Raw genomic sequence first — 26,483 nt, 5'->3', positions numbered from 1 at the left:
AGGAACCTTTTTTAGATGGTCTATTATCACTATACTAGAGGTGCACATTTACTAATGTAATTAAGGCTCAATTAGGAATGCTTTATGTTTCACAGCAAGGAAAAGATGCTGATTCTGCTGCTTAAGACTTGGGCTGTGATATTAGCGAATCAAGTTCTTCCTCTGTGACTCTGATTTAGGCCCGGATCCATAAAGGGGGTTAGGTGCTTAAAACATGACTTGGCTGGGGTTTATTCACCTAAGCCACTGAGTGCAGTCTCTGGAATTTGACATACTGCTTTACACGCCTGTTGTTAAGCAACATTCTGCTTTATGCGCCGAAGAACGGTGCAGCTGCTCACCCGCCTGCCCCGGCCTGCCTTCGGAGCCAGCGTGCCCCGGCCCGCGGGCGGCCCCGGCGGCGCAGGCCTCCCGCCACCGGCCCGGGCCTGAGCTCCTTATGTAACGGCCGGGGGGAGCCGGGGCTCGGGGCGCACAAGCCAGAGCAGCTGACGTGTGGCTCAGGGGCCATCTGCCGCAGCGGGCAGTGGAGGCGGCCAGCGGGAGCGGGCCAGGGGTCTGGCACAGGTGTCAGGGCGGCGCTGATGCCAGGCCGGGGTGCAGCGCCGCGTCCCCGCCCCGAGGCCTGGCACTTGCCTCACGGCGCTGCCCCGGCCCGTGGCACCCCTCCGCGGGGCTGCGCTGGGCCAGGCCGCGGGCCCGAGCCGGGGTAAACATAACCCCCGAGAAGAGACATTGGTTTTAACCTGGTCAAACTTCCTACGTAGCTACGCGAGCAGCGGCCTGGACACAACCGCGGCGGCTGCCCGCGGGCGGGGGGGCAAGCAGGGCGGCTGACGAGCCAGCTCCCGCCGCCCCGCACAGGTGCCCGCTGGCAGTGAAACCGCTCGTCCCTCAGCACGGGATCCGCAACCGGCGGCACGGCGTTCCCTCCACAGGGGCTGCCACTTGCGGACCCCAGCGGCCGGGCGGGCAGGCCCGCGGCCCCGCTACCTGCCTCCTCGCACGAGCGCGCTCACGGCGCCTCCCGCCCCGCTGGCGCGGCAACGGGGGAATCCCCCCGCCCGCGAAGCGGAGGGGGCCGGGGCGGGGCGGAGCCGGCGGCAGGAGGCCGAGCTCGCCGCTATAAAAGCGGAGGCGGCGACAAGTGCTCTGCCCGCCGTGCTCGTCTGTCTGCGCCGGCTGTGACTGCCTCAGCCCTCCCTGGCCGCTAACATGGCGCTCTCCGGCGACCCCCATTTCAAGAAGCTGCTGGAATGGCATAAGGCGAACGCCTCCAAGCTTGTCCTGCGGCAGCTTTTCGAGGCCGACAAGGATCGCTTCCAGAAGTTCAGGTGAGGCTGGGCGGCCCCCACCCGCCCTCCCCCGCGGCTGAACGGGGCAGCGGCCGCCCCTGCCCTCCCCGGCCACCGCGGCGGCCCGCCGGGCCCTCGGACTGCCGAAACACGGGCGCTTCCCGACACACGGGGCCTGGGGCCTGGCTGCCCGCTCCCTCAGGTGGGCGCCGCCGGGGAGCCGCGGCCTGGCCGCGGGCGGGAGGGATGCGCCCGCCAGGCTGAGCCCTGCGCCCTCCCCCCGCTCCCATCCCTGTGGCCCCGGGGGGGGGCGCTGGGCCCGGCGGGCGGGCGGAGACGCCGCACCGCGCACACACGCGGCTGCTCTGCTCGCCGCCGCCCCCGCCGGCGTGCGGGGGGGGGGGCCGGGCCCGGGGAGGGCGGCGGGAGCTGCGCCGGCCGGCCGGAGGCAGCTGGCAGGCCGGGCACATGCGCCCGTGGCCCGGAGCGTCCCGCCGGGAGCGCGGAGGGTCAGGGCCGGGCCGGGGGGGCGCTCCTCGGCATCCCCCGAGGAGGGCGGCCGTGCGCGCTTGTCCTTGACTCATCCTTGCAGCAGGGTACGTGCCGGGAAGCACAGCGCCGGGCCGTGGCTCGCACAGCGGCATTGTGGGTCCTTCGCTCCTCAGCCGCTCGCACCCGCGTGCTTAGTCATGATAAGCTCCGCGATAAAATCGCGAGGAGCCATCCATCCCCCCTGCCTGCCCCTACCTGTCAGCAGCGCGGCCGTGCCTACCCCTGCCCTGCGACGGGGAAGGGGGGCGGCGGGGAGGCCCGGCCCGCCCTGGTCTCTTGCTGGCCGCCTTACAGAAAGCCCATTGCACCACGGTTTTGCTAGAGGAGGAAGAAAGAAGTGGTGGCAGGGTGGTAACGCCCAGCCGCTCGTCCTCCGTACACCGGAGGCTGTGCTGGGAAGTCGTGTGTGGTTACGCTGTTGGACTATACGATCTGAAAAGTCTTAATAGCATGTAACGCATCCCTGAATTGAGTTTTAAAGTGAGGCTGGGTCATACAGCGAGCTTGTGTTATCGAGTGTTGAGATAAGACTTGTTGCGTGTATCAGGCTTTTCGTTAGCACCCTAGGTAAAGTGACTTTATTCTTACCTTTGGAGTAGGTTAGGTGGTTCTTAAATTGTAATTAAACACCACATACAAAGTCCTGCGTACCAGTATACTGGAGTTAAAAATCTCATTTACATTGATGGAAAAGGGGTGCTAAATGTTTGGAGTATTGAATACATCTGGATCTTCTGAAGGGACTTTTTATACTGTTAAAGGGATTTATTAGTATTACGTTATATAAACGTACTAGCTCTTAGCTAATAGATCTAGTTCTGTTTGCACATTTTCCTTATCTCTGGTGTATTCCAAGAGACTGAATTTGCTAACATCCTTGGAATAAAGGAAAGCTGAAGCAAGCTAGTGAAATGAATGAGAAGGTGCAATCAACAGGTCTCTTGTAAGTTCCTTCCTGAACGGCTTAAGCAGGTACTCTTATTGGGGATAGCTCTGCATCTTAATCTCGTTGGCTGTCACTTTAATATTATCCAAGCTAATCTAACCATAAAATACACTCTCTCAATCTCAAATACTCTGTATTTAATTGCTTTTGAGAATGTGTAATATACTTAAACTTTGAGTGTTGCGCTGTCACTGTGTACAGCTCACAAAGGAGAACATATTAGACAATTGTTGTTTCAGGCCCACACACTCGTGTCTAGGATGTTTTCTCCGTGCTGAAAGAAGTCAGTGTGTCTCCCAGAATGTGTTCATCAGATTTCTTGTGAAACATTCTTTACCAAAGCTACTAGTTTCAAATAGCTGCCCAACTTAATGTCCTTTCGTGCAGTCCCCAAGGATAGGAAACAGTTGAAGTGTTTTTAGTTTACTTAATCGATCTTATGCCTCTTTTCATGATTTCAGTCCTGTGTCCTGATGAACCAACACATTCTAGATTACCAGGAGAACCTTCTCATAGCAAAATACAATTGCTGAACTAAGAGGCTGGGTTAGTTTGACAGATCTGCTTGTATCCTTCTCACTGATTGCCACTTTGAGTCAGATCAGCAGGATGATGGTGGGTAACATCTGCTGAAAGCTTAAGCAGTCTGGAGGTTTTGCCACAAGGACCTTACTGTAGTTAGAATGCACACCTCTCCTCATGTGAAATGAATCTTTGTGAATAAATTTCAGTTAGGTCTGCTAGGTATTGTAGTGGAAATCATTGACTACCTCCCTTCCTTTAGAAGGAAAAGAGCAACTTATACCCATGTAAAAGTGTTTCCTGGTACTCGTTCTGGGGAAATGTCAGACTGAAATCTGAATATTTTATCTCTCAGCAGAAGCATCTATTTAATTTTATTATAAGAACCTTACACTTGCTGATTGTATCCTGCAGAACGCAGATAAAAGACACTTTCTTCCTTTTGTGTGTGTGTGTCGTCCCCCTCCCTCAGGATTTGTATATCCTGATTTCTTGACTGGGAGTGTAGTTAAACCTGTAAGGTATACCTTTGGCTTTCTTTGGTACCCAAGTGTAGGTACAGTGGGTCTTGACAAAGTGGGTTGTTCACTAGAAGAGCTCTTACTAGATTTGGAAGGAGTAGAACTGATAAGGTGCAGCCATCACAAAATTCAGCAGATAATGGACACTGGATGCTGATTAAAGTATTCTTGATGCAAATAACTAGTGCAAGATAAGAAGCACTAGTATTATACTCCTAGTTGGCTTGTCCATTATGAAGGATTGGAAAGAGCCTCAAATCTAAATGGAAAACATACCACCAGGGAATCAATACATAATAATACTTTCAGGGGTTGCACACAGCTTTTCTAGGTTGTGTTTAGTTGGGAGATAAAATCATTCTGAGGTGCTACAGGTGATCTTCTGATTAAGGGCTGCATCACTTAAATGTGGATGTGGCTTACGTGACCAGGCTCTTGTTCCACCTGGGTAGTGCTACTGTTAACTACTGCATTGCAGAATGGGTGGTGTAGCAGAAAGCTGCTAACTGAGCTGCAGGGGTTTGGGCTTCTGTTTAAATAAAAGGTGGATTTCTTGGTGTAAGGGTTTAAAATGAGATTACATTGCATGCTGCGTATTACACCTTGTGTGTGTGAAGTTAAGATCTGGTAGCCATTGCTTGCTTTTTTTATTATTTATTTTTTGCTTGTCTTGGGATGCCACTTTCCTGCAGTTTGTTCACACAAGTAGTGATTTGAATCCAGCCAGAATTTCATGGGATACTCTGTCTTCTAGGTCTAGTGAGATTGATTTTTTTTTTTTATTTGTAAATGTAAAATAACAATGAATTGTAGAAGTAAGGCATATGCCAAGTAAACGAAGAAAAGATTGTAAAGACTTCATGGCGTAGAACAATGGGGAAGACTGTCGTTCTATATTAAACTGTAGATGAGAATTTTAAGACTTCTACCTCTCTAAACTGAGGAGGTATTAGTATACTAATGACTTTGCTATATCATTAGTAAAATATGTTCAAATCTGTGACGTGTCTGTAAAAAAAATTGCATCAAATGTGAAAATGAAAGACTTGGTGCACTTGTTCTTACTTTTCTTCTGTATTTTTTCAATAAATAGCAAATCTGGCAGGTGGAAGGTAACAGTCCTCCTTCCCTTAGCTAGCTGTATTCCAGCTGTCCTTGTGCTGGATGGTCAGGGTTTCAGGATTACTGTTTGCAGCCCAGTGAAGAGAAGGGTGATTATCAGTATTGATACTGTTTTTCCTGATTTGCCACCGCCTTGTCTGTACAAGAAACACTCTTCTGAGACTCTGCTTGAAGACTCCTTCCTTCCTTATTTAGTGTCTTGTGTTTTAAGACCAGAGAAAGGACACAGTCATGAATTGTTAGATTGGAAAAGGCCTTTAAGATGGAGTCTATCATTAACCTAGTACTGTCCAGTCCACCACTAATCAAGTTAATGAATCCACCCAAATGTCTAGGCCTTGCTGATTCTTGCTGTTATTCCAAGTTCAGCCCCATCCTTCTTTCACAGAATCTTGCCTGCTCTGTCATATTATATCTGTTTGGAATAGCAATTATGCCATGGTTTGTCCCTGTGAATTCTCTGGCATGTGTGGTCACTAAAATAACTGCATATTTTTGTGCTCAAATCTTGGGAAAGAAAAAGCAGGGGAGATGATGAAGCATGTGGAAACATTGAGAATTTAGATGCATGCAATTTCCTGTGGCTTGTGTCTGCGGAGCAAAAATGAGAGTAAGGTATAAAAGGCCTTCTGTGCCTTTTTAGAAGGCCTACTGAATTACTTACAGAACTTTGTGTTCTGTGTATATTTGGCTGTAAATGAGTGCAAAGAAGAAATGAGTAGAAAAGTGTGCTGTGAAGGACTAGAGGGCCTGTAGAACTTTGTGCATGGATACAAGGCTAGTAAATACAAATGGGCTCACTCTATTCTTATCAGACTGTCATTTCTGTGTTTAATCTCGGGTGTAAACAAAAAGGTGCTTCTGTTTTCAAGTGTTAGGCTATAGCTTTCAGATTCTGATTAGTTGACTGATTTGGAGACTTCCACTGGAGTCAAGTAGGACAGTGAGACTGCTATGCACAAATGGGGTTTAATTCTGCATAGTATTTTACACAATGTTTCTGTACGTGGAGTTACATGGACTTACAGATCGGGTTTGTTCAAGTCTCCATATAAAAGAATGACTATATTTGTTGAAAGGACCTGTAGGAAGACAGTTTAACTTTTAGCAGCAAAAGAATGTAAGCTTTTTCCTATGATAAATTGGGAAAAAACAAATTATTGCTAGAGAATACTAGTGGCTCTGAAAACAGAATGTGATTGTTCCAACTATGCGTTAAATAGACTTTGTTATATTTGGACTTCAATAAGCAGAGAGTGGACACGGTAACTTCGCTTGTTGAAAACTGTGGTCTTCAATTAAAATAATGTGCTAGTAGGTCATTCTGTGAAACTTGGGGGGCAAATCAGTCCCTCAGGTCATCTTTACTAACTTTGTATAATTAGGAGCCCAATCGTCTTGTAATGTGTAGAGGAGTTATCACTGTCTTAAAACAGTCACTCTTCAGGAATGTGTAATTAAACCACCTGTTTGTTTTGACAGCTTGACTCTGAATACTGATCATGGGGATATCTTACTGGATTACTCAAAGAACCTTATTACAGAAGAAGTGATGAAAATGCTGATGGAACTGGTAACTCCTTAAAATGTTGAATTAATAAACCAAAATTTTTAATATTCTAGCACTGCTTATATATATAGCTCTGAATTTGAGAGGCCATCAGAGTTAAAAGGTGCAAGGCCATTTTCCAATGCACAGATCTGTCTCTTGTGCTCACTGAAAGGATTATGTGTAGCAGACCAGCTGGCGAATGGTGCTGTTTACTGAAGTCTGCAGTAAAGTAAGACAGATGAAGTTGTAACTTGAACTGTTATAACATATGAAGTTGTAAGACAAGCTCATGTCTTCTGTACCTGCAATTGAAACAATACTTCATATGTCATGCAGCCTTTGTTTTAAGATGCATTTGCAGTTGGGTGCATTTTAAGTAGTTTGTCACTAACTTTAGTTTATCCTGGTGTCCATATTTACAACTCTTCCTTAACTGTTGGTTCAGCCAAAGGCTTAGACCAGGTAAGACAGACTTCTCCGCAAAACCAGCCATAGCAACATTACTTTTGCTATGCTTTGGTTTCAAAAAATTAAAAATTCCAAGCTGGTACAAAGAATCATTAATGAGTCCTGTAGCAGTATGACAAGATGAAACTGAGTAAGATGGATTAATTGCATCTTGGTAATTCAGCATGTTACTGTGTAATCTCTTAAGGAAATAAATAGCCTGCATAAAAACACTTGTTCTTAAAATCAGAGAACTGATTTTTAAGCTAAAATCTAGTGAGTCTCTTAATGTGATTTTTATTTCACTGTCTTATGTGGTAAATGTTCACACTCTTTATTGTAGCTGGACCTTTGTAGTACATGTTGACTTCCTACTATTTTTAAGAGGTATCTATTTTTGTATTTCTCAGGCCAAGTCAAGGGGTGTGGAAAGTGCCAGAGAGCGCATGTTCAGTGGAGAGAAGATAAACTTCACCGAGGTAAGGCTATTTCTGTCCATGGTTCTGTCCCCTCAGTTGTGCCTGTGTGTTACAGATATTCATGCATCTGTGTAAGGAATCTTGAAAAAGCTTACTCTGATTGCTGGTTTAAAATGCTGGGTGGTTGTAATTTTTGCTGCACTACTTACATGAGAAGTTTTTACAGCTCGGACAAAGACAGAAGAAAATGTGTTTGAATAAAGCTATTCAATCCTCCCTTCAACACACATCTTTATTTTTTTAGGGATTTTGGTGGTACATTTTTCCTTGTTTTCTCTTGAGTTTTTTATAGAGAGTAAAACAAGTCAGATGTTGCAAAGGGCATGGAGCAGAGTATTGCATTCTAGGTATCTGTTACATACTTTTGCCTAATGTCAGTGTTTGTAAACTTCAGTAAACTGCCTGCAAAGTTGTAGTGAGGGTTGTGTAAGACTTCCTGCTTTGGGTTATTGATACTACTTATCTTTGGGTACGTTTAACAGCAGATAGGCAGCCAATTTCCCAAGATTGTTTATACTATTTCGGTAAGAGGGTGAGTATCTTCCTTCTTGTAGATCTGAAGGTTGTAATTATCATGGAATCATTTAGGTTGGAAAAGACCTTTGAGATCAGCAAGTCCAACCATTAACCTGGGACTGCCAAGTCCGTCACTAAACAATGTTCTTAAGCACCGCATCTATGTATTTTTTTAAACGCCTCCAGGGGTGACAATTCCACCACCTCTCTGGGCGGCCTGTTCCAATGCTTGACCACCCTTTCTGTGAAAAACTTTTCCTAATGCCTAGTCTAAACCTTCCCTGGTGCAGCTTGAGTCTGTTTCCTCTTGTCCTGTTGATAGTTACCTGGGAGAAGAGACCCACCCCTAACTTGTTACAACATCCTTTCAGGCAATTGTAGAGACCAATAAGGTCCCCCCTGAGTCTCCTCTTCTCCAGGTTAAACACCCCCAGTTCCCTCAGCCGCTCCTCATCAGACTTGTGCTCCAGACCCCTCACCAGCCTCGTTGCCTGTCTCTGGACACGCTCCAGCACCTCTATGTCCCTCTTGGAGTGAGGGTCCCAAAACTGAACACAGTACTCAAGGTGCAGCCTCACCAGTGCTGAGTACAGGAGGACAGTTGCTTCCCTTGTCCTGCTGGCCACATTGTTTTGGCTACAAGCCAGGCTGCTATTGGCCTTCTTGGTCACCTGGGCACACACATGCTGAGCTGGCCATCAACCAGCACCCCCAGGGTAACTTTCCCCGGCACTGAGGTCACGCTGACGGGCCTGTAGTTCCCCAGATCCTCCTTCCTGCCCTTCTTGTGAGATGGGCATCACGTGGGCTGACGTCTAGTCAGCTGGGCCCCCCCTGGGTAGCCAGGGCTGCTGATAAATGATGGAGAGAGGCTTGGCGAGCTCCTCCACCAGCTCCCTCGGTGCCCTCGGGTGGATCCCATCTGTCCCCATGGACTTGTGCGTGTCTAAATGGAGCAGCAGGTCACTGGCCGTGTCCTCCTGGACTGTGGGGACTTCATTCTGCTCCCCGTCCCTATCCTCCAGCTCAGGGGGCTGGGTACCCAGGGAACAACTGATCTTACTATTCAAGAGTGAGGCCAAGAAGGCATTAAGTACCTCAGCCTTTTCCTCATCCTCTGTGGCAATGTTCCCTGCTGCATCCAATGAAGGATGCAGATTCCCCTTGGCCCTCCTTTTGTTGCTGATGAATTTGTAAAAACATTTTTTATCTTTTATGGCAGTGGCCAGCCTGAGTTCTAGCTGGGCTTTCACCTCTCTAATCTTCGCCCTGCCCAACCTCACCACATCCCTGTAGTCCTCCAGAGCTGCCTGCTCTTTCTGCCAAAGGTCACAAAACTCTCCTTCTTCCCCCACCAAGTCCCAGCCAAAGCTCTGTTCAGCCAGGCCGACCTTCCCCACCGGCTCAACTTTGGGCACATGGGGCCGGCCGGCTCCTGCGCCTTTAAGGCTTCCCTCTGGAAGGATGTCCAGCCTGCCTGGAGCCCTTGGCCCTTCAGGGCTGCCTCCCAAGGGACTCTGTCAGCCGGGCTCCTGGACAGGCCAAAGTCTGTCCTCCGGAGGTCCAAGGTAGCGGTTCTGCTGACTTCCCTTCCTTACTTCACTGAGATTTGAAAACTCTGTCATCTTATGATCACCGTGCCCAAGATGGCCTCTGGCCACCACATCACCCACAAGACCTTCCCTGTTCACAAGCAGCCGGTCCAGCGGGGCATCTCCCCTGGCTGGCTCAGTGACCAGCTGTGCCAGGCAGTTACCCCCCACACGCTCCAGGAACCTCCTGGACTGTTTCCTCTGTCCTGTATTATGTTTCCACAGGCATCTGGTAGGTTGAAGTCCCCCAGGAGAGCAAGCGCTAGTGATGTTGAGACTTCTGCCAGCTGCTTGTAGAATGTTTCATCTGTGTCATCATCCTGGCTGGGTGGTCTACAACAGACTCCCACCAGGATACCTGCCTTGCCGGCCCTCCCCCTGATGCCCATAAACACTCAGCCCCATCACCACCATCATTCAGCTCTCGACAACCAAATCACTCCCCGACATACAGGGCTACCCCACTGCCGCACCCTCCTTGCATGCCCCTTCTGAAGGGTTTGTAGCCACCCACTGCAGCGCTCCAGTTATGCCAATTACCCCACCATATTTAAAAATGTTTTATGTTCAAATGTTAACTTTCATGGTTAAGTCTTCACTAAAACATACAGGAAACGAATTGTACCTTTTTCCTGAAATTAAAAAATAGGATTAAAACTGAACTTGACAGTGAAATGTGATTTACTAGTCTGCCTTAAAGGCTGTTTAGTATGTTTGGGTTAAATTCACAGAAATCAGTATTTCCTTTGACTTCATTATTGACTGACTTAGCAAACAGCTTGTGCAACAGTTTAAACTAACTCTAGTAGTTGGACATTGTATTGTTTGTGAATGTTATATTTGTAAAAATGCACAGGTAAAAACAGGTACAGCTTCACTGGAGAAACAGTTCACTTTCCTTCTATATTAATGCCTTCAATTCATAGAGGTAATTTTAGTTAGTGAAAGAAGGAAGTGAGAAAAGAGGGTCTTAAGTCTTAAATCTACTTGAATGTTGTTGTGTCTGGTGTTGCCTCTCACTAGGCTCTTGTAACACAAGTTATACAGGGTTAGCCCATCTCTGACCATGTATTATGGAGTTACACTTTGTTGTCTATGTGAGAGCAAATACAGCAGCTGAAGCCTTCTCAGAAAGATGAAGTTTTCCCAGAAAGCACTTAAAACACAGTATTAAACTGTGATGTGTTTAGCTTCTGCTGCTAGCTCCCTATCTTGCTACTGTCCTCATGTGGCAACTTGGTGTAGCAGTTAGCTGCATGATGACTTTAGGAACATGTTTTTCATTATCAGCTTTTCCTTGTTTACAGTCGGAAGTTGACTTGGAATTAGATTTCTTGTGTTTAATTTTTCCTGCTTGTATAGAATATCAGATCAAGTTGGTTTGGCTCTGAAGTATGAGCATGTGGACAATGTGAGATGGTCATGAGACCTTAAACAGGATGCTGTCAAACAGCATGACTAAATAAACCTAAAGCAATAAGACAGAAGGGAGCTGCTTAATGGCAAGAACTGACTTGTCAGCCTCTCTTGTTCTGATTTAGAACATTTTTTAGCTATTTGTCTTAATACTTAAGATTTCTGTATTTGGTTCTGCAGGCATTGGCTGTATGGTGTGTGCTTATGTGGAAATTCTTCATAGTGCACTCAAGTGTGTTATTGCCAGGTGTTTGTCCCATATGAGTTCAAACTTGCAGTTTGCTATGGCACAAAGACAGTGCATTACAAGGTAGTGCATATCTGACCACTCATGTGGACAGTCTTCATAGCCCACCTGATATTTAGAAGATAATTCTGTTTAACAGTAGAAATCAGGTCAAATATGACTGCTTCTCTTGATAAAGATTTAACTTCCTTCAAGCCTGGTAGTGAGCAGTATGTACCAAATAATACCATTCTGTGGCTGGGTGTTGCAAAAAAAATAGCGTCTATTATTTAAGTAGGTACACTTGTGATAATTAGCAACTGCAAGAGCTTTTTTGTATTCCAAGTCAGTAACCACAGACTCGATGATTTTTGAATTGGCATTTGGTATTTAAATCATAACTTGGCAGTTCACATTGTCTGTGTTGTCTTTGTTCACAGTGCCTCTCTCTATAGTGAGGCACAGTGAGGTGGAGCAGACTAATTTTTTAATTTGTTCATTAGTATTGGCTTAACTCCTTCATTCTAGCTTAAAGCTGTTAAGCTCCTGAACAGGCAAATCATAGGCCAGATCTCAGTGCTTTGACTTGTGTAGAAGTGTGGAGAATCAATACATTATGTTGCATGCTAACAGCTTGGGTTTTTTTTTCTCGTAACACAGCTAGCACCTACATTTCTGGCATGCAAGTATTGAGGGAACATTTAATTGTGGGCAGTGGCTAAAATAATGTGGCTATTATATTCCTTTTTTGTCAAATGTTTAGAGAAACTATGTATTTGTCTCATATTCCTATAGGCAATGGACTGCTCAGGATAATGGAGAAAATGTCAAGAGAAAATAACCTTGGCTTCTTGTTAAAATTGATTCTCAGTATTGTCTTTAATAGGAAACAACTTCATCCTTGTATACCTGAAGCATGCCAAGTTCAGAGTACTGAATATTGCTGAATTTTGAACCTCAATCTTTCCAAGGGATTTTGGGCTTTCTTATCCAAGTAAACAGAGAAACTATTTATTTACTTTGCATATTATATGCTTTTGTAAACTCTCTGCACTGATGATGTGAAATGAGAGGGTGATGTAGATAGCCGGTGATGAATGTGTGTATATAAACATACACGCAAACTAGTGTTCTACCAATTACAGTTACTCTAAAGGGTTTTTAAGTCTCGAAGGTTGTACTATCTGCTGGATGAGGCACCTGAGGCCCCTGGGTATAGTTTGGAAATGGCTTCATCAGGTTTTCTCCCTTCTTGTTTCAGAACCGAGCTGTGCTTCATATTGCTCTGAGAAATCGTTCCAATGTGCCAATACTTGTAGATGGGAAGGATGTTGTTCCAGAAGTAAACAAAGTGTTGGACAAAATGAAACACTTCTGCCAGGTATAAACTACCACCATAGCTTATTTTTCATATGTTTGTTCTATACCCAGCCAGGTTCTTACATGTGTATTGTGAAACATTGATTGTAGGCTGGTTCACATGAATTACTGTGCCCTTGTTTGAGGTTTATAATAATTCTGGCTCAAGCAGGGAGTTGGAGCTGTTTCTAGTATGATCACTTCTTTCTGTTACCAGTTGGGTTTTTCTTTAATGGGTTCTCTAGGTCTTGCTCTTTTAGTAGTAATCTTGCATTTACTTCAGAAGTCTCGCAAATCACTTAAGTACCATTCAAATACTGCCTTATTTCTTGCTACTTTTTCAACTACTTAACTGTATCAGGTAGAAACTGCCTCTTAAAATTTGTGTAAAACGAGGAGAGAGGTAGAAGCTCCCAGCTCACTTGCAATTTGATTATGCTTTACCTAAACGAGAAGTTCTTTAAGACTATTTTAGGTCAGATACCTTTATGATTTGGCTTGCAACTTCGACAGCATGAGAGTTTTCTGTTCCCTGGTTAAGTACAGCAGTGAACTGTTATCTTCAAATATCATTAATTGCTTTTTTATTCTGTGTATCTTGAAAATGTCGGCGTCTGTGAGATCAGTTGAGGAAATGCTCTGATGAACTTGATAGAGCACTAACGAAGTCAAATTTATGTGTGATAAAACTAATGAGTAAAAACTCACTGAATAGTTCTGGTGCATTTTAAATATGACTATGAGGAACTGGACCTACTTGGCTGCTATTGTGAGTCGCATCCAGGTGGTAGTGGCCGGTATTGCTGCCACCTCATACTTTTTAACTCATACAAAATGAGCCCGGGTTATGTCTGGTTCCTAATGGATAAATGCCAACAAAACCACAATAACTGACACTAACTGGTCCAAACTTGGTTGTTTCTTCAGATAATGTAAGAATTGAATGACCACAGAAACGCAACAGTCTTTTTCCCACTGTAGAGTTTTTAGCTGATTAAAAAAAGTGGTAATGCAAAACCAGACTTTCACTGGTGCCTCCTTCTTTGTTGCTAGATGATTTCAATCATCAGAGCATGTTTTTAATGCCCAAGATTTTTTCCTTTTTTAGCTTAATTTCTCTTGCCTTTGCCAATACTGCTGTAAATGCTGTCCACGTGGAAGGAGAGCTTGATCTTGCAGTGTGTTTTAAATATGTGCGTTAGATTTCTAATACTTAGTGAAGCGTCATCTTTGACATAACCAAAGGTATAGCTAAGAAGTTAGCTCTGAGTGCAGTCTTTAAAGTCTAGAAGCTTGAAAGTTGTCTTTAGATGCTTTCTACATCAGTGCCTGAAAACACAAACTATTTCTACTGTTAGAATCGCTAACTTTAGTGTAAGTATAAAATAGTCATTGCAATTTTCTTTTGCCACAGAGAGTCCGCAGTGGTGAATGGAAAGGGTACACTGGAAAGGCGATCACTGATGTGGTCAATATTGGGATTGGTGGCTCTGACTTGGTAAGCTCCTGACTTCTATACATTTTCCACATCTCTTTGTGTGTGTATGTGCTTGCAGTGAAGATAAAATCTTATTGTTGCTTCTATCCAGGGCCCTCTGATGGTAACTGAAGCCCTGAAACCATATTCTAAGGGAGGCCCTCGTGTTTGGTTTGTATCCAACATTGATGGTACTCATATAGCCAAAACCCTGGCTGAGCTTAAACCAGACACTACGCTGTTCATCATTGCATCAAAGGTTTGTCTAATACAAGCACTGGGGTGTGATTTTTTTTCTCTGACTGTAAAAGATACCAAGTAGAGATCTGTCCACATGAAGGTCTAGATGAGGGACTTCTAGTGTGGACTACTCTAAACAGGCCTGCTGTGATTCACCCTAAACTTGCAGTAGAAGCTTGTGTTGCCACTGAAATACTTAAGGATCCAGAAGTCAAGTGCTGAAAATGGCTTAACCTAAACAAGTGAGGCACATGAGCAATTTCACGTTGCCTAGCATGTATTTCTCAGTCAGTAAAAGTTTAAGCTTTATTCACAAGTTGATTTTACTGTACTTCTCTGTGGGTGCAATGTAGGATCCGATGTAGTTACTTATTTGAAATTCAAGATCTTGTCTCATTTCTTTAAGGTTAGTTTTGGTCCTTTATCTTAAGTACGTTGTTGTATTTTTTGCATTAATGAATTGCATGTAGTGGGAACCTTCATTCTGTTTTAGGGTAGTAACAAAATACCTTCACCTAAATAACTCAAATGCTGAGTTCCTTGGGCATAAAGGATATACTAATATATAAGTATGTACTTAAGCTGCTTTACTTAGGAAAAGGTAGTTAGTCTGCTGCTAGTTAGTAAGATGACACTTATTTCTGAATATGGACTTAATAGCTGCCTTTTAAGGTCTTGCCTTGGTAATAACTTACTCTGTAAACGTAACTGTTAGCTGCCATCTTCCTTTGAGGAATGCTTCTGTCATGGCAGAAACAACTGGTAAAGACAAACTTCATAGTTATGTAACTTGGGTTGCTTTCATTTGTAAAGCACAGTGGAACCTTTTTGCTGTTGAAGACTATCTGCAACAAATGAACATGTGTGTAATGCTGGCCATGCTCGACAGTGACGCTCATTATCTCATCTTGGCAATACTGCAGCCGAGCAACAACTTATGGAGTAATAAGGAAACTTCACAAGTAATACTAATGGTCACTTAGAATAATTGAGTTCAGGGATCACGGTTCAAAGGCTTAGAAGACTGCCAAATTGAAAGAGTAACACTTCAATTTCTGTTTGCCAGGTAGTAGTTAGATAATTGGATATATTTGGAAGAGGATGAATGGCATTCTTTTGTTTTCCATAACAGGCTTGTGTTTCATAATGAAATATTTCTGGAGGTGGATGAGAGTAGGTTGAATCTAATGTTCACCCTTAAAGCTAAATTTTGATGGTTGAATAAATCAGAATGGTTGTAGATCTTTGCAAAACTGCATGACTGAACTTCTGTGCACACTTCATGAAGCAGGAAAATGTTCTGCTCTAATCAGCAGAACAAAATTATGGCAAGAGTCTTAGAAATGAGTGTTCCTGCATGAAAACGTAGGAATGGAAGAACATGAGGACAATCAGCTAGGTTATGTTGTTTTGATGCCCAATTAGTTTGTTTTTAGTTGAATGGTAAAACTTCATGTTTAGTGGAAGAGTAAAGTGGAAAATTTTGGTCTCAAGGTTTTGCATAACAGTTTGGGGGAGGGAAGGTAGGAAATGGGGAATAATTATTCCAATTCCAGATAATGTGCTTGTTCAGGTAAATCTAGAAACACTAGTCTTTAGTGGATTGATAAACCTGCTTTTTAGCTGAAATCTAGCAGCAGTTGTCTATTATGAACATCTAGACTCACTCTGCTCTGATTACCTGGAACAAATGATGTTTTAGCAGCCTGAACTTGTGTCAGTTCTAAGTAGTGTTTCACATACTTCCTTGTTTTCTGATGTGCAGACTTTCACCACCCAAGAAACTATCACGAATGCAGAAACAGCCAAAGAGTGGTTCTTACATGCCGCTAATGATGTAAGTCTAACATGTTTAGGTTACATAACAGAATGCAACAGCTTTTCATTGTGCAGCTTCTCCCTGGTTGTTCTGTGCACTTTGGATCAGAGTAAATAGCTGCCCAAATTCAAGCTGTATAGCTCAGTGAATGCTGTATATATATCTCATTTCATGGATAGTGACAGGCTGTTACATCTGATCAAAGTGACAAAACCACTAGTTTTTCATTATAAATGATTGTCACACGTTGTTCCCTGAAATACTACCTGTTAAGTAATAAAGCGTAGCATTTGCCTTAGAACTGGGTAATTAGTGGAACCACTGATACAGAAATCCAGGAACATGTTATATGTGGCATTACCTTCCAATTCTTGGCAAATACATTAAAAATGAAGCTATGATTGAATAACTAACATTTCTATGTCAGAGAGCAGTGAGTGCTATGAATAGAAACCTTGTATTTGTCTCATTCTATCTCTAACCTTTAAAAGAAAAAAGCAGATACTGCCTACTCAGGTCATTAAGATGGTCTTGAACCTGTTCCAGTCAGAGTAGCTGTACTTAGTTGGGAAGCTGGGCTTTGAAATACCCTGTTAACCCTACTGGTGCAGACAACTCAACTTTGTTCACCAGAACACTTACTGAAAGACCAAACTCTATATTTAGAGCTGGAGATTTATCAGTAAATCCAATTGTCTTTATCTTCTAACTAGCTGGAAGGGTAGCATATGTACAACAAACTCTACCTACTCCAAACTGGTGGTAGCAATGTTCCAAACTGATAACATACTCTTATGGAAGTTGTGTGTCACTCTAAGTAGTGACTGCTTCCAGTGGGCTTCATGTATTCTGATAATATTCTCAGAATGTTATCTTCAGACAGGCATGCTGCCAAATCCCACACTGAATGTGAATAAGGTGACTTCAAGTTGATAATGTGGAAATAACTGATAGTCAACAGTGTTTAAATGTGAATGGTAGCAGATCATCTTTATGACAAGAAATAAAAATAATTAGCATTCTAGATCTAACAGTGTTTTTTTTATTAAGCCTTCAGCTGTGGCCAAGCATTTTGTTGCCTTGTCTACCAATGGTGTAAGTATAACAAATCTATTTTATCTTTTCTGTGTATCTTTAAGGTGTTCATTTTACAATCCAGTAAGGAAGCCTATCTTTTAAGACAGTTACTTGAATACCAATAGTTAGTCTTCATCTTGAAAGGAAGCATTTTTTTTCTACTGAAAATAACTAACACTTTTAGAGTAATGAACAGTATCAGGATTTGATGACCTTCATTATAGTTTTTTGCTTTTTCTGCTAGAGTTTGAAACCTGCTATCAGGTCTCATACCTGAAATGACTGTCCTGTTGTTAGTGAGTGTTTCCTGTAATTAACTGAACTGTGTGTGAATGCAGTTATGTAAATAAATAGTATTTTCCTAGATCTCTGAAGTAAGTGCTGAAGTGATGCAAGTAGTTTGTGTGAATAATCTGTAGCATATGAGTATAATGTTCCCTGATGTGGTGGTTCATGCAAAGTATGAAGTAGAAAGATCAATAGCAATTAGAAAAAGACTGCAGTGGCTGAGAGGCTGTTGGGTACTGTGATGTGACGTTCCTTTCTTACGTTATGGTTCTGCTAAATGTAGATGGAATGTCAGTCCAACTCCTAACGATATTACCGCTTTGATCAGAAAATAATGTATGACATTGATTTTATCTGAGACTGCTGAGTAGTGATAGGTGGAAATTAATGTTATCTTCTTCTGGTGAATGCTGTATATTTTTTAAATAGAGGATGTAGTTGAGGAATTGTGCATTTTATAGGTATCCAACTTGTGTGTTCGATTTTCTAGACCCAAAGCTTTTTAAGAATGTTAGTTTTACTTATGATGTTCTTACATGCTTTTTTATTATTCTAGCCTAAAGTTAAAGACTTTGGAATTGACCCAGAGAACATGTTTGAGTTTTGGGATGTAAGTAAATGTTTAATGTTGTGTGGTAGATGTTAACTGTTAGGATAATCTAACTTGCTTCAGAAAATGCTAACTAGATCTCGGGAAACTGCCAAAACACCTAAATTATACTAGTTGTGTTCTATGTACTGAAACATCTGGAAACTTGTAGTTCCAGGCAAATTCAGAACATGTCAGATAAGCAAAACTGTCATGTCTCTTGACCATTCCATTAAAATGGTGCAGTCAAAGGTCTGAAGAGGAGCCTTCTATATTCCTGGCTGTCTAATCAGCTGTTGGGTAACAGGAGATACAAGTCTTAGCTTATTCCTCGTGTAAGTAGTTATTATAAGCTGTGACATTTGACGGTTGGGGTCCACTGTATATAATTTAGGCCTGTAAAGGTCAAACATCAGAACCAGGAGCCTAATTTGGTATTTTTGTAGCAGATATGTATTTTAAGTATACTGCCCTTATACTTAACTAGAAACAGCTTGGTTTGCCTCATTGACTATGTGCCTGACAAACTAGTTTATAAAGCTGCTGTTTAGAAATTATCTAGAGCATTACTTTTCCCTAGATAGTTCCATAATCTCATTGCAGCAGGCTTTATCTATAGAGGAGTGATACTAGGCAAGCAGTTAATACAAGCTGCAAACTTAGTGTTTGGAAGGGAACTGGAATCATCAAAGAATCTGCTTCAACAGATGTTACAAATTTTTGGACGAGCAGGGTAAATTTCAAGTCTCAAATAATTGCATACTTAAGGATTTGTTAGGGGGCTACTGTAAGATGCAGGTTCGCTTGACCATGCCATGTAATGTGTTGTGAATTATCTCCAGAAACAGTATCTATTTTGCTGAAAATAGTCTAAACATATGCTGCTATTTCCTAGTAGTTTGAGTTTAAAAACCCTGTGGTTACTTCTAATGTATAAATTTATCTTTTGCTTTCAGTGGGTTGGTGGCCGCTACTCTCTGTGGTCTGCCATAGGTCTCTCCATTGCTCTGCATATTGGTAAGTGTTCCTGTGATGTAACAATGCCAAGAACTAGTCTGTTTGCTTCAGGAATATTAACTGTGGAATGCGTTAACAATAATGAGTTATGGATCAGATTTGGGGCAGATACTCTTTTACCCACCTACTCTGAGTGATTGGATGTTTGTGCTAAAAAACAATCTATAATGCATCAGAAATGTTGAGGGTTTTCAGTACTGTAAATGGAGTTTTGGAAATTACCCGTACTTAGGTACGAATAGTAAGACTGCATCTCTTAGTCTCTCTCGCTTGCATAGCCGAAAGTGCCTGATCACTTAGAGCCACGTCAGTGAAAATCAGACCTTGCAACTGATGTTCCTAAGCTACTTAAAAGTAGTGTATTTAGTTTCTGCAGGTATATACACACTAACCATTAAAAATCCTATGTCTCCAGTTCTGCATTTGAGCTCAGTTTAGCGTTGTTAACAGTCTCCTCTCATTACTTCCTTTTGTCCCCAGTACCTGTGCTTCTAGGCTAGAGGGCCTGATGATACAGGAATGCTGCTTCTATCTTCAGTTGATTGTGGCACAAATGTAGACCCTCAGAATTGATCCCCATCTACCTTTTATACTGTTATGGTAGCATTGGCATTTCTGATGCAGGTGGAGAGTACACAGTTGATGTGAAAGAGCTCTAAGAACTGCTGTTTCTTGTTGAGCAGGCTGTTCAGGAGTCTTGCTTCCCTCATCACTACTTTCAGATATTTCAAGTCTGAAACCGTAATGTCATTTTAATAAATTAAAGCTAGAATTCTCTTAGACTGAGGTTAGAGGAAACATTGGTTTTGATGGTTTTAGAATTATATGAGTAGGAGTTTTCATATGTAGAAAAACCAGTGCGTGCGAACAGTAAAATAAACTTCAGGCACTTAGTGTTTTGTCTGCAATAAACTGTTCATCTCTGCTGTCAGACAGATTTGGTGCTGACTGCTGACATGCCATATCTGCACTTCTTGCTTTTAACATCCGTCATCTCCCAAAGTTGGCTTCTGACCATAGGTAGAGCTGCTGCTTTGTCAAACACTTCACCTCCATTTTTTCCATATAAGAATCGGGATTTCTGGTTTTGCAGGAAAGGATGGAGTTAGATAAAATACTCATTAGTGAAAACAAATGATGATTTAAATACCTTAATTATAGAGCAGAGAAAAATGGGGTGAACTAAGAGAACAAGGAAGGTAGGGGGGAACCTTCTTCTTTGAGAAGACCTTATTACAGTTGTTTCGCCAGACCAGCATAAAAATCCTTACTGTACTACCCTTGCCCTGTTATTCTGGGGGATGTCTCTCCTACTGTGGCTGTGAAGTCACTAAGTGTTCAAACTTGCTGAAAACTATGTAGCCTTTAATAGAGAGCCTGGTTTTAATGCCTCTTCGCCTTCTAGTTGCTCATTTTGCCTGCATGGGGATTTTAGGCAAAGGTTTTTGAAGTATGTTTCATTAAGTTGAACTTGCTCTGAAGTCCAGGCTTTAATCGTAACTAAATACATCTGGCTTAGGGCATGCAAATTTCAGGAGAAGTCAAAGTGCAGCTTTAAACTTGATTAGTAGTTGGGAGCCTTGCTGCATACCAGAAATCCCAACTGTTTTAAGATTGCCTCTGCAAGAAAAATCAAATTTGAGTTGTGATAGTAAATACGAACTGACTTTTTTTCCATTGTTAGGTTTTGACAACTTTGAGAGCCTGCTTGCAGGAGCCCACTGGATGGTGAGTGTGGGATCCCTATTTCAGATTTGTTCCTCTTAAATGTTTTAGTATGATAACTGGCGGCAGGTTTCTGAAGTTTAGCTCCCCGTGCCCTCTCAGTGCTTCCAAAATGACTGTGCTTGGGAAGGTCTCCCTGGATCAAAACAACAATAAAAACAGTTTTAGTGTTGGGAGGGGTGACAATTGCTTCATCAAAAGTGTAACAACATATGTGTCACATAGGATAAACACTTCCACACTGCCCCACTGGAGAAGAACGTGCCTGTTCTGTTGGCCATGCTGGGCATCTGGTATATAAACTGCTATGGATGTGAAACCCATGCCCTTCTGCCCTATGACCAATACATGCACCGCTTCGCTGCTTACTTCCAGCAGGTAAGACTCAGAGTAAAGGTTTCATGAAGGAATTATGTAGATATGCTTCTGTCCTAGTTCTAGAAACTGAATGTATGTTTCTAGGTTAAAATTGCAATCACTTAAGTTCATGTTATCAAGGACTTAGAGACTGGTGCCAAGATTGATACGAACTTATCTGCTCAGATAATTTCGCAACATTTTGACCTCAAACATCTGTTATCTTGATGTCTGTAAATGAAGCAGCTGTATGTCTGAAGAAATTACGAAATTGCTATAACTCATTGTAGTTGAAGTCTGTATGGGAACTTGTACTAATACTGTGTGGTTCTGCAAGAAAGCTAATATTGCCCTTCCCTTTTAGGGTGATATGGAATCTAATGGCAAATACATTACCAAGAAAGGTTCTCGTGTGGACTACAGTACTGGCCCTATTGTGTGGGGAGAGCCTGGCACCAATGGGCAGCATGCTTTTTACCAGCTTATTCATCAAGGTAGACTGAGACTATTCAATACCTTGTTTTGGAGTTGAATTTTGAATGGCTGTAAAGCTGCAAGAGTCTGCAGAATTGATACTGGTTTAGAGGTTGGGCTCTTATCTAACACAGCATCACATTGCTATGGTGCTCTTAATTAGTGACTTTGGAAGACAACAAGACACAGGTTTTAACTGAACAACAGGGAAGGTCAGCTAAAGCTGAAACTACTGAGCTGTATTGTCATTTTACCGTGCTGTTTATAAAAAAAAAAGCTTTTTAAAAATATTTTTGAAGGGGCTGTGTCTTCCAGTAATTCTGAAAATGGGGTGAGAATTGAAGTTTTTTCTAAGACTTTCCTGTTGCAGGGTTATTAACGTGGCTTTTCTTACAGGAACTCGCATGATTCCCTGTGACTTCCTGATCCCAGTCCAGACCCAGCATCCAGTCAGAAATGGCTTGCATCACAAGGTAATAAATTGTCAGTGCACCCATATTTTCTTGTGGCTGAAGGCATTGAAGCTTCTTCAGTATTGCAGCATGTGAGGTTTTTTGTATGTCCCTTTGAAACTGTATACATGGGCTGTCAACATTCACAATAGATTTGAGAATATCTAAGTTACAATTACATGTTACGTTTAATATATGTGATACAGTGGTATTTTTGTTCGTGAAGAAATTGCACAGTTCGTGAGGCAGGTCAGTGGTGTGGCCTGTTCGCTTACTGAGGTTGCAAAGTGTTGAACAATCAAGTATTTGGTGAGAAAATTCCTTGTAGAAATTGTTAGGAGTGTAGTTCTTGCAGAGTAGGAAGGAACAAATTCTCAGAGTTGATGAAAACTTCCTCAGAGATGCTGTTGTGAGTCTTAAGCTCTAGGACAAGAGAGTATGTATACTAGCGTGGCTAGCGTGATAGCCTTCTACTCATAGATATTTTTTTATTTGTCCAGTTTTTCTAGTTTAATTGGATTATCCAACTAAGGATTTTCAGTGAACTGTCTAACCATTTTTTAAGTTCCATAGGTGGAAACATGTCCAGGTCTACTGTTACTGCATACTTAAAAACAAAAAAAATAAACCCACAAAAAAAACTCGAAGAGACCCCCAAAACATGTTTCCTCACTAAATTTCAATCTTGTCATTATTTCAGATTACAAGTGCTATTTGAATTGTGTAATAATAACTTTTTGTCAAGTAACGCTAAGTACAGGTGAAAGTTTAGAACGTGACTTTGCAAAAGAAGGGAAGAAAAGGTTTCATTCTACTGTAGATATAGTAAGAGATGACTTCAGTGTAATGGGTATGAATTTGCAAGTAAGAGTAAGTATGTCTTAGTTTGTTACATTGATTAACGCTGCGCCTGGCTTTCCATGCATAAAGAAGTTTAGACTGTACTGGATAAAAGGGTGTATGAAATCCTGGCTTCTTTGTTCTTGTTGGGAGGCTTGCTGTCAAGTTTCAGCAGGGCAGGATTCTGCAAAAACAGTCCTGGTTGTCTTGGGATACCAGCACTGTTAAAACAGTAATCAAGTCTCCTGGCACTCTGAGGTAAAAAGCGATAGCAGGCATTATGCAGCTGAAACTACTGCACATATTACTGCCGTAGTGTTTTAAAACGAATGTAGTAACTTTAGCCTAGGTCTCAGTCTCCGTTCAAGCACTGGGTATTGCTGTTCCAGCTGGAAGCAGTACTTGATTTGATACATACATTTCTACTTGCCAGATCCTTTTGGCCAACTTCCTTGCTCAGACTGAGGCCTTGATGAAAGGAAAGACCGCTGATGAAGCTCGTAAGGAACTTCAAGCGGCAGGACTGAGTGGAGATGCCCTGGAGAAGCTCCTTCCCCATAAGGTAACCGGGCTCTGGCACTCGACAGCGTTCCCCGGTTTAGTTGGACGCTGTGGTGGGGAGGGAGGCGTCGTGTTGCTGCGCTGCTGGACGGAGTTTGCTCATGGGGCAGTGCCCTCCGGTGGCTGTGAAGAGCTACTGTCACGATAGCTGCGAAGATTAAGATACAGGTTCTGCTTTGTCCAGTCTCATGGTGCTGTCTGTGAATGGCACTCTTGCTAAAAGGCTGCTGAGCTGGAAGCCTTTTTGAGGCATTTCAGACAAGATGAGCTACCTCATCACTGCCCCTGGGATACTGACGTGTTGGTTACTTTCTCTAGCCCATAGTAGCCAGTAATGGTGCTTGGAGATAACATTTTGCCATTGTATTCATAATAAACCATGAAAATGGATACAATTTTCTGGTTGAAGCTGTTAGCCTTTAAAGCTTTCAGCATTTTGTGTTTGTTGCTAGTAGATACGGTCCAGTATGGGCTGCAAGGAACATACAAACTGCAAGTTTCTCATGTAAGTTTTACAACATATTAGATAACAATGTAACTCTTGTTTTGAAAGGTCTTTGAGGGAAATCGACCAACCAGTTCCATTGTGTTTACAAAACTCAACCCCTTTACTCTGGGAGCCATCATTGGTAAGTAAATGGATCTCTCATCTGTGAATGAGACTTTCTTTTATTTATACTTTCTGATAAAAGTTCTGATAAATCTTCTCTTCTGATTACAGCCATGTATGAGCACAAGATATTTGTTCAAGGAATTGTTTGGGACATTAACAGTTATGACCAGTGGGGGTAAGTAGTCTCGATAAATTTCTTGCATACTTGCTGACTGTGGTATTGCTTAATCTGTCATGACTTAGAGAGAAAAAAATAAGTGTTAAACTTAGAGCAAATTATTATAGGATAGTTTTAAATGAAAACAGATTTTGTGGGGGTGAGTCACCATGTATCCTTGTTCAGCCACGCATAATGACTTTGTAGATAGAACTTCAGCTAAGGCCCTTTGTTTAATTTGACTAAAAAAAATACTATGAATGCAGAAAAGAGGCAGTAATGCTGAAAAAAATAGTCAAGCAGGCTGAACACGTTCTAAGAATTAGAAAGGGAAAATAATTTCCCTTATAGAAGGGAAAATTTTCTCTCTAGAAATGTTTACTAGGCAGTTTGTATGGCATCTGTGAAGCAAAAGACTGACCACTTAATTTCCCTGTACAAGAACATTCTTGGCAGATGTGTTTATATATAGGAGCCGTAGGTCTGATGCAGGCTGCACCTGTGACCAAGGTTCATGGTAGAGCTCCATGTGGAGAACAGCAGCTTTTATGAGTTTTTCACTTTATCACTTTTAAAAATGGAAGACTTAATAAGGAGCTAATCAGGCTCTTTTTCATCTGTAATAATACTAACTGTACAACATGCTGTATGAGGGCTTATCCAGGACAAAAATTGGGAAATGAGTAAGATTTTTCAGGTGAAACCTGCCTGAGCTGTGAGGGGTTATTTTGAAGAGCAAGTTTGCTTTACAGGCCTAGAACAGCAGTTTACACTAAGCTCTTTTAAAGGCTGAAGGATAATTCTTTGTGAAGATTTTCTTGGAGCTATGCTACCAGAGAAAGTGCTTTAACGAAAATACTGCGGTAGAAATTGAAAATGGAAGCTGGCTGATAAAAAGCTGATGCATCTTACCAATTTTGAAGTCAGGGGTGGGGTAGAAATAAGTACAGCTTTTACTGCAACACATTAGAATCTAGAATGGCATCCAAAACTAGGGAATGTGGGGATGCTGTAGAAACAGCCTAGTTTCTTGTAGCTGTTGAATTATCCTAGGTTCTTGCCCTGTGTGCTGTAACTCCTGCATATAGTGTGTTGTAGTGTTGGGGAAGGCTACCAGGCCTGCAGCTCGGCTGTTGTTTACTGTTTTGGTGCTACAAATCAGTGTTCTGAGTGGATGTAGTGTTCAACAGTGAACAGTAGCAAGCTGAATGCATTCTGCATAACACAAATGACTACAGAAAGGGAAAAGACTCTGCTTAACTTTTAAAACAAAACTTTCTCTCTTTAGATGTCCTGTAATTTAAGAGCTGTTTGTTTGGCGAAGCAGCTGTGAGAACTCCAGCTGAATAATAACTGACTTTGTCAGTGATTTCTGAAGGGAAAAGCATTCATCATAGCGTTTGCTGCCAAGTTAACTGGCACCTATTTTTAATGTCAACAGCTTATAGTAAATACTGTAAGTTATTAGCACTAATGTTTTTCTTTCTTCTGATCTTTTAAATACAGAGTTGAGCTTGGAAAGCAGCTTGCCAAGAAAATTGAGCCTGAACTGGAGTCAGATGCTCCAGTGACATCTCATGATAGCTCAACAAATGGGCTCATCAATTTCATCAAAAAACACAGAGCCTGAAATAAAAGATTTGGAGGACATCGACAATCCTGATGACAGAACACCCAGACCTCTTGTAGTTGTGCTTTTTTAGCCACTTCTAACAAAAATAGCACTTTACAGATGTAGCTTCTTCACTTGTTGCAGTTAACCTTGTTGCGTCAAGTGTTACAAACGAAAACTAGGTTTGTGAAACCCAGAGGCCGTATAGTTGCTTTCTATTTTTGTGGCTGTTGATCTGTGAAGTGCAGCTGGTATGTTCCTCAGTTCTTATCCCTCAACTTCCTTAAAAGTGATCACGTATTGATACTAGAAAATAAAAGGTATGATGGATGAGTAATACTTCTTCACTTTGTATCTCTTAAAATGCAGACCTAGTAACACTTGCCTCACTGACTATATGAGGTTCTTTGAAGCCAAGAACTAACATGTTGTTTTGGACTGGTTCTGCTGTAAGCTGGAAACTAGAATGTGTTCAAAGAATCAAATCTTTAGCTGTAGATTGTTCAGGTTGAATAATTTGATGCGTTTGAGCAAGATACAGGTTTTTTTCAAATGCTACTGTGAAAAGGAAAACTTACTAGTGTTTGGTAAAATATCTCCTGATGTCTCTGTAAGCTGTGGAAACCCTATGTGGACAGCT

The 26,483-nt window shown here is 42.4% G+C and overlaps 1 protein-coding gene across 1 annotated transcript; it reads left to right on the top strand.

Moving 5' to 3' along the window:
- Window positions 1–1,134: 1,134 nt before the first annotated feature.
- On the top strand, window positions 1,135–26,180 carry GPI (glucose-6-phosphate isomerase). The gene is made up of 18 exons (XM_055818703.1): window positions 1,135–1,334; window positions 6,441–6,531; window positions 7,368–7,436; window positions 12,448–12,567; window positions 13,960–14,043; window positions 14,135–14,281; window positions 16,028–16,099; window positions 17,132–17,176; window positions 18,003–18,056; window positions 18,992–19,052; window positions 20,737–20,780; window positions 21,003–21,155; window positions 21,499–21,628; window positions 22,005–22,081; window positions 23,334–23,462; window positions 24,015–24,090; window positions 24,183–24,249; window positions 25,738–26,180. Exons 1-18 carry the CDS (start codon window positions 1,216–1,218, stop codon window positions 25,859–25,861), a joined length of 1,662 nt encoding a protein of 553 aa, XP_055674678.1. The 5' UTR covers window positions 1,135–1,215; the 3' UTR covers window positions 25,862–26,180.
- The last annotated feature ends 303 nt before the right edge of the window (window positions 26,181–26,483 follow it).

The sequence above is a fragment of the Falco peregrinus genome, chromosome 14 (genome assembly GCF_023634155.1).
Source record: "Falco peregrinus isolate bFalPer1 chromosome 14, bFalPer1.pri, whole genome shotgun sequence".
In the NCBI taxonomy this organism is placed as follows: domain Eukaryota; kingdom Metazoa; phylum Chordata; class Aves; order Falconiformes; family Falconidae; genus Falco; species Falco peregrinus.
Note: the sequence above shows the minus strand (reverse complement) of the source record. Positions and strands in the feature narration are given on the sequence as shown.

What these genes read in the sequence shown, in the direction of transcription:
- GPI (XM_055818703.1), top strand. Translation starts at nt 1,216, where the DNA reads ATGGCGCTCTCCGGCGACCCCCATTTCAAGAAGCTGCTGGAATGGCAT. An exon ending in GATCGCTTCCAGAAGTTCAG is followed by an intron (nt 1,335 to 6,440) that starts GTGAGGCTGGGC and finishes TTGTTTTGACAG; the next exon opens with CTTGACTCTGAATACTGATC. An exon ending in AACAGTTATGACCAGTGGGG is followed by an intron (nt 24,250 to 25,737) that starts GTAAGTAGTCTC and finishes TTTTAAATACAG; the next exon opens with AGTTGAGCTTGGAAAGCAGC.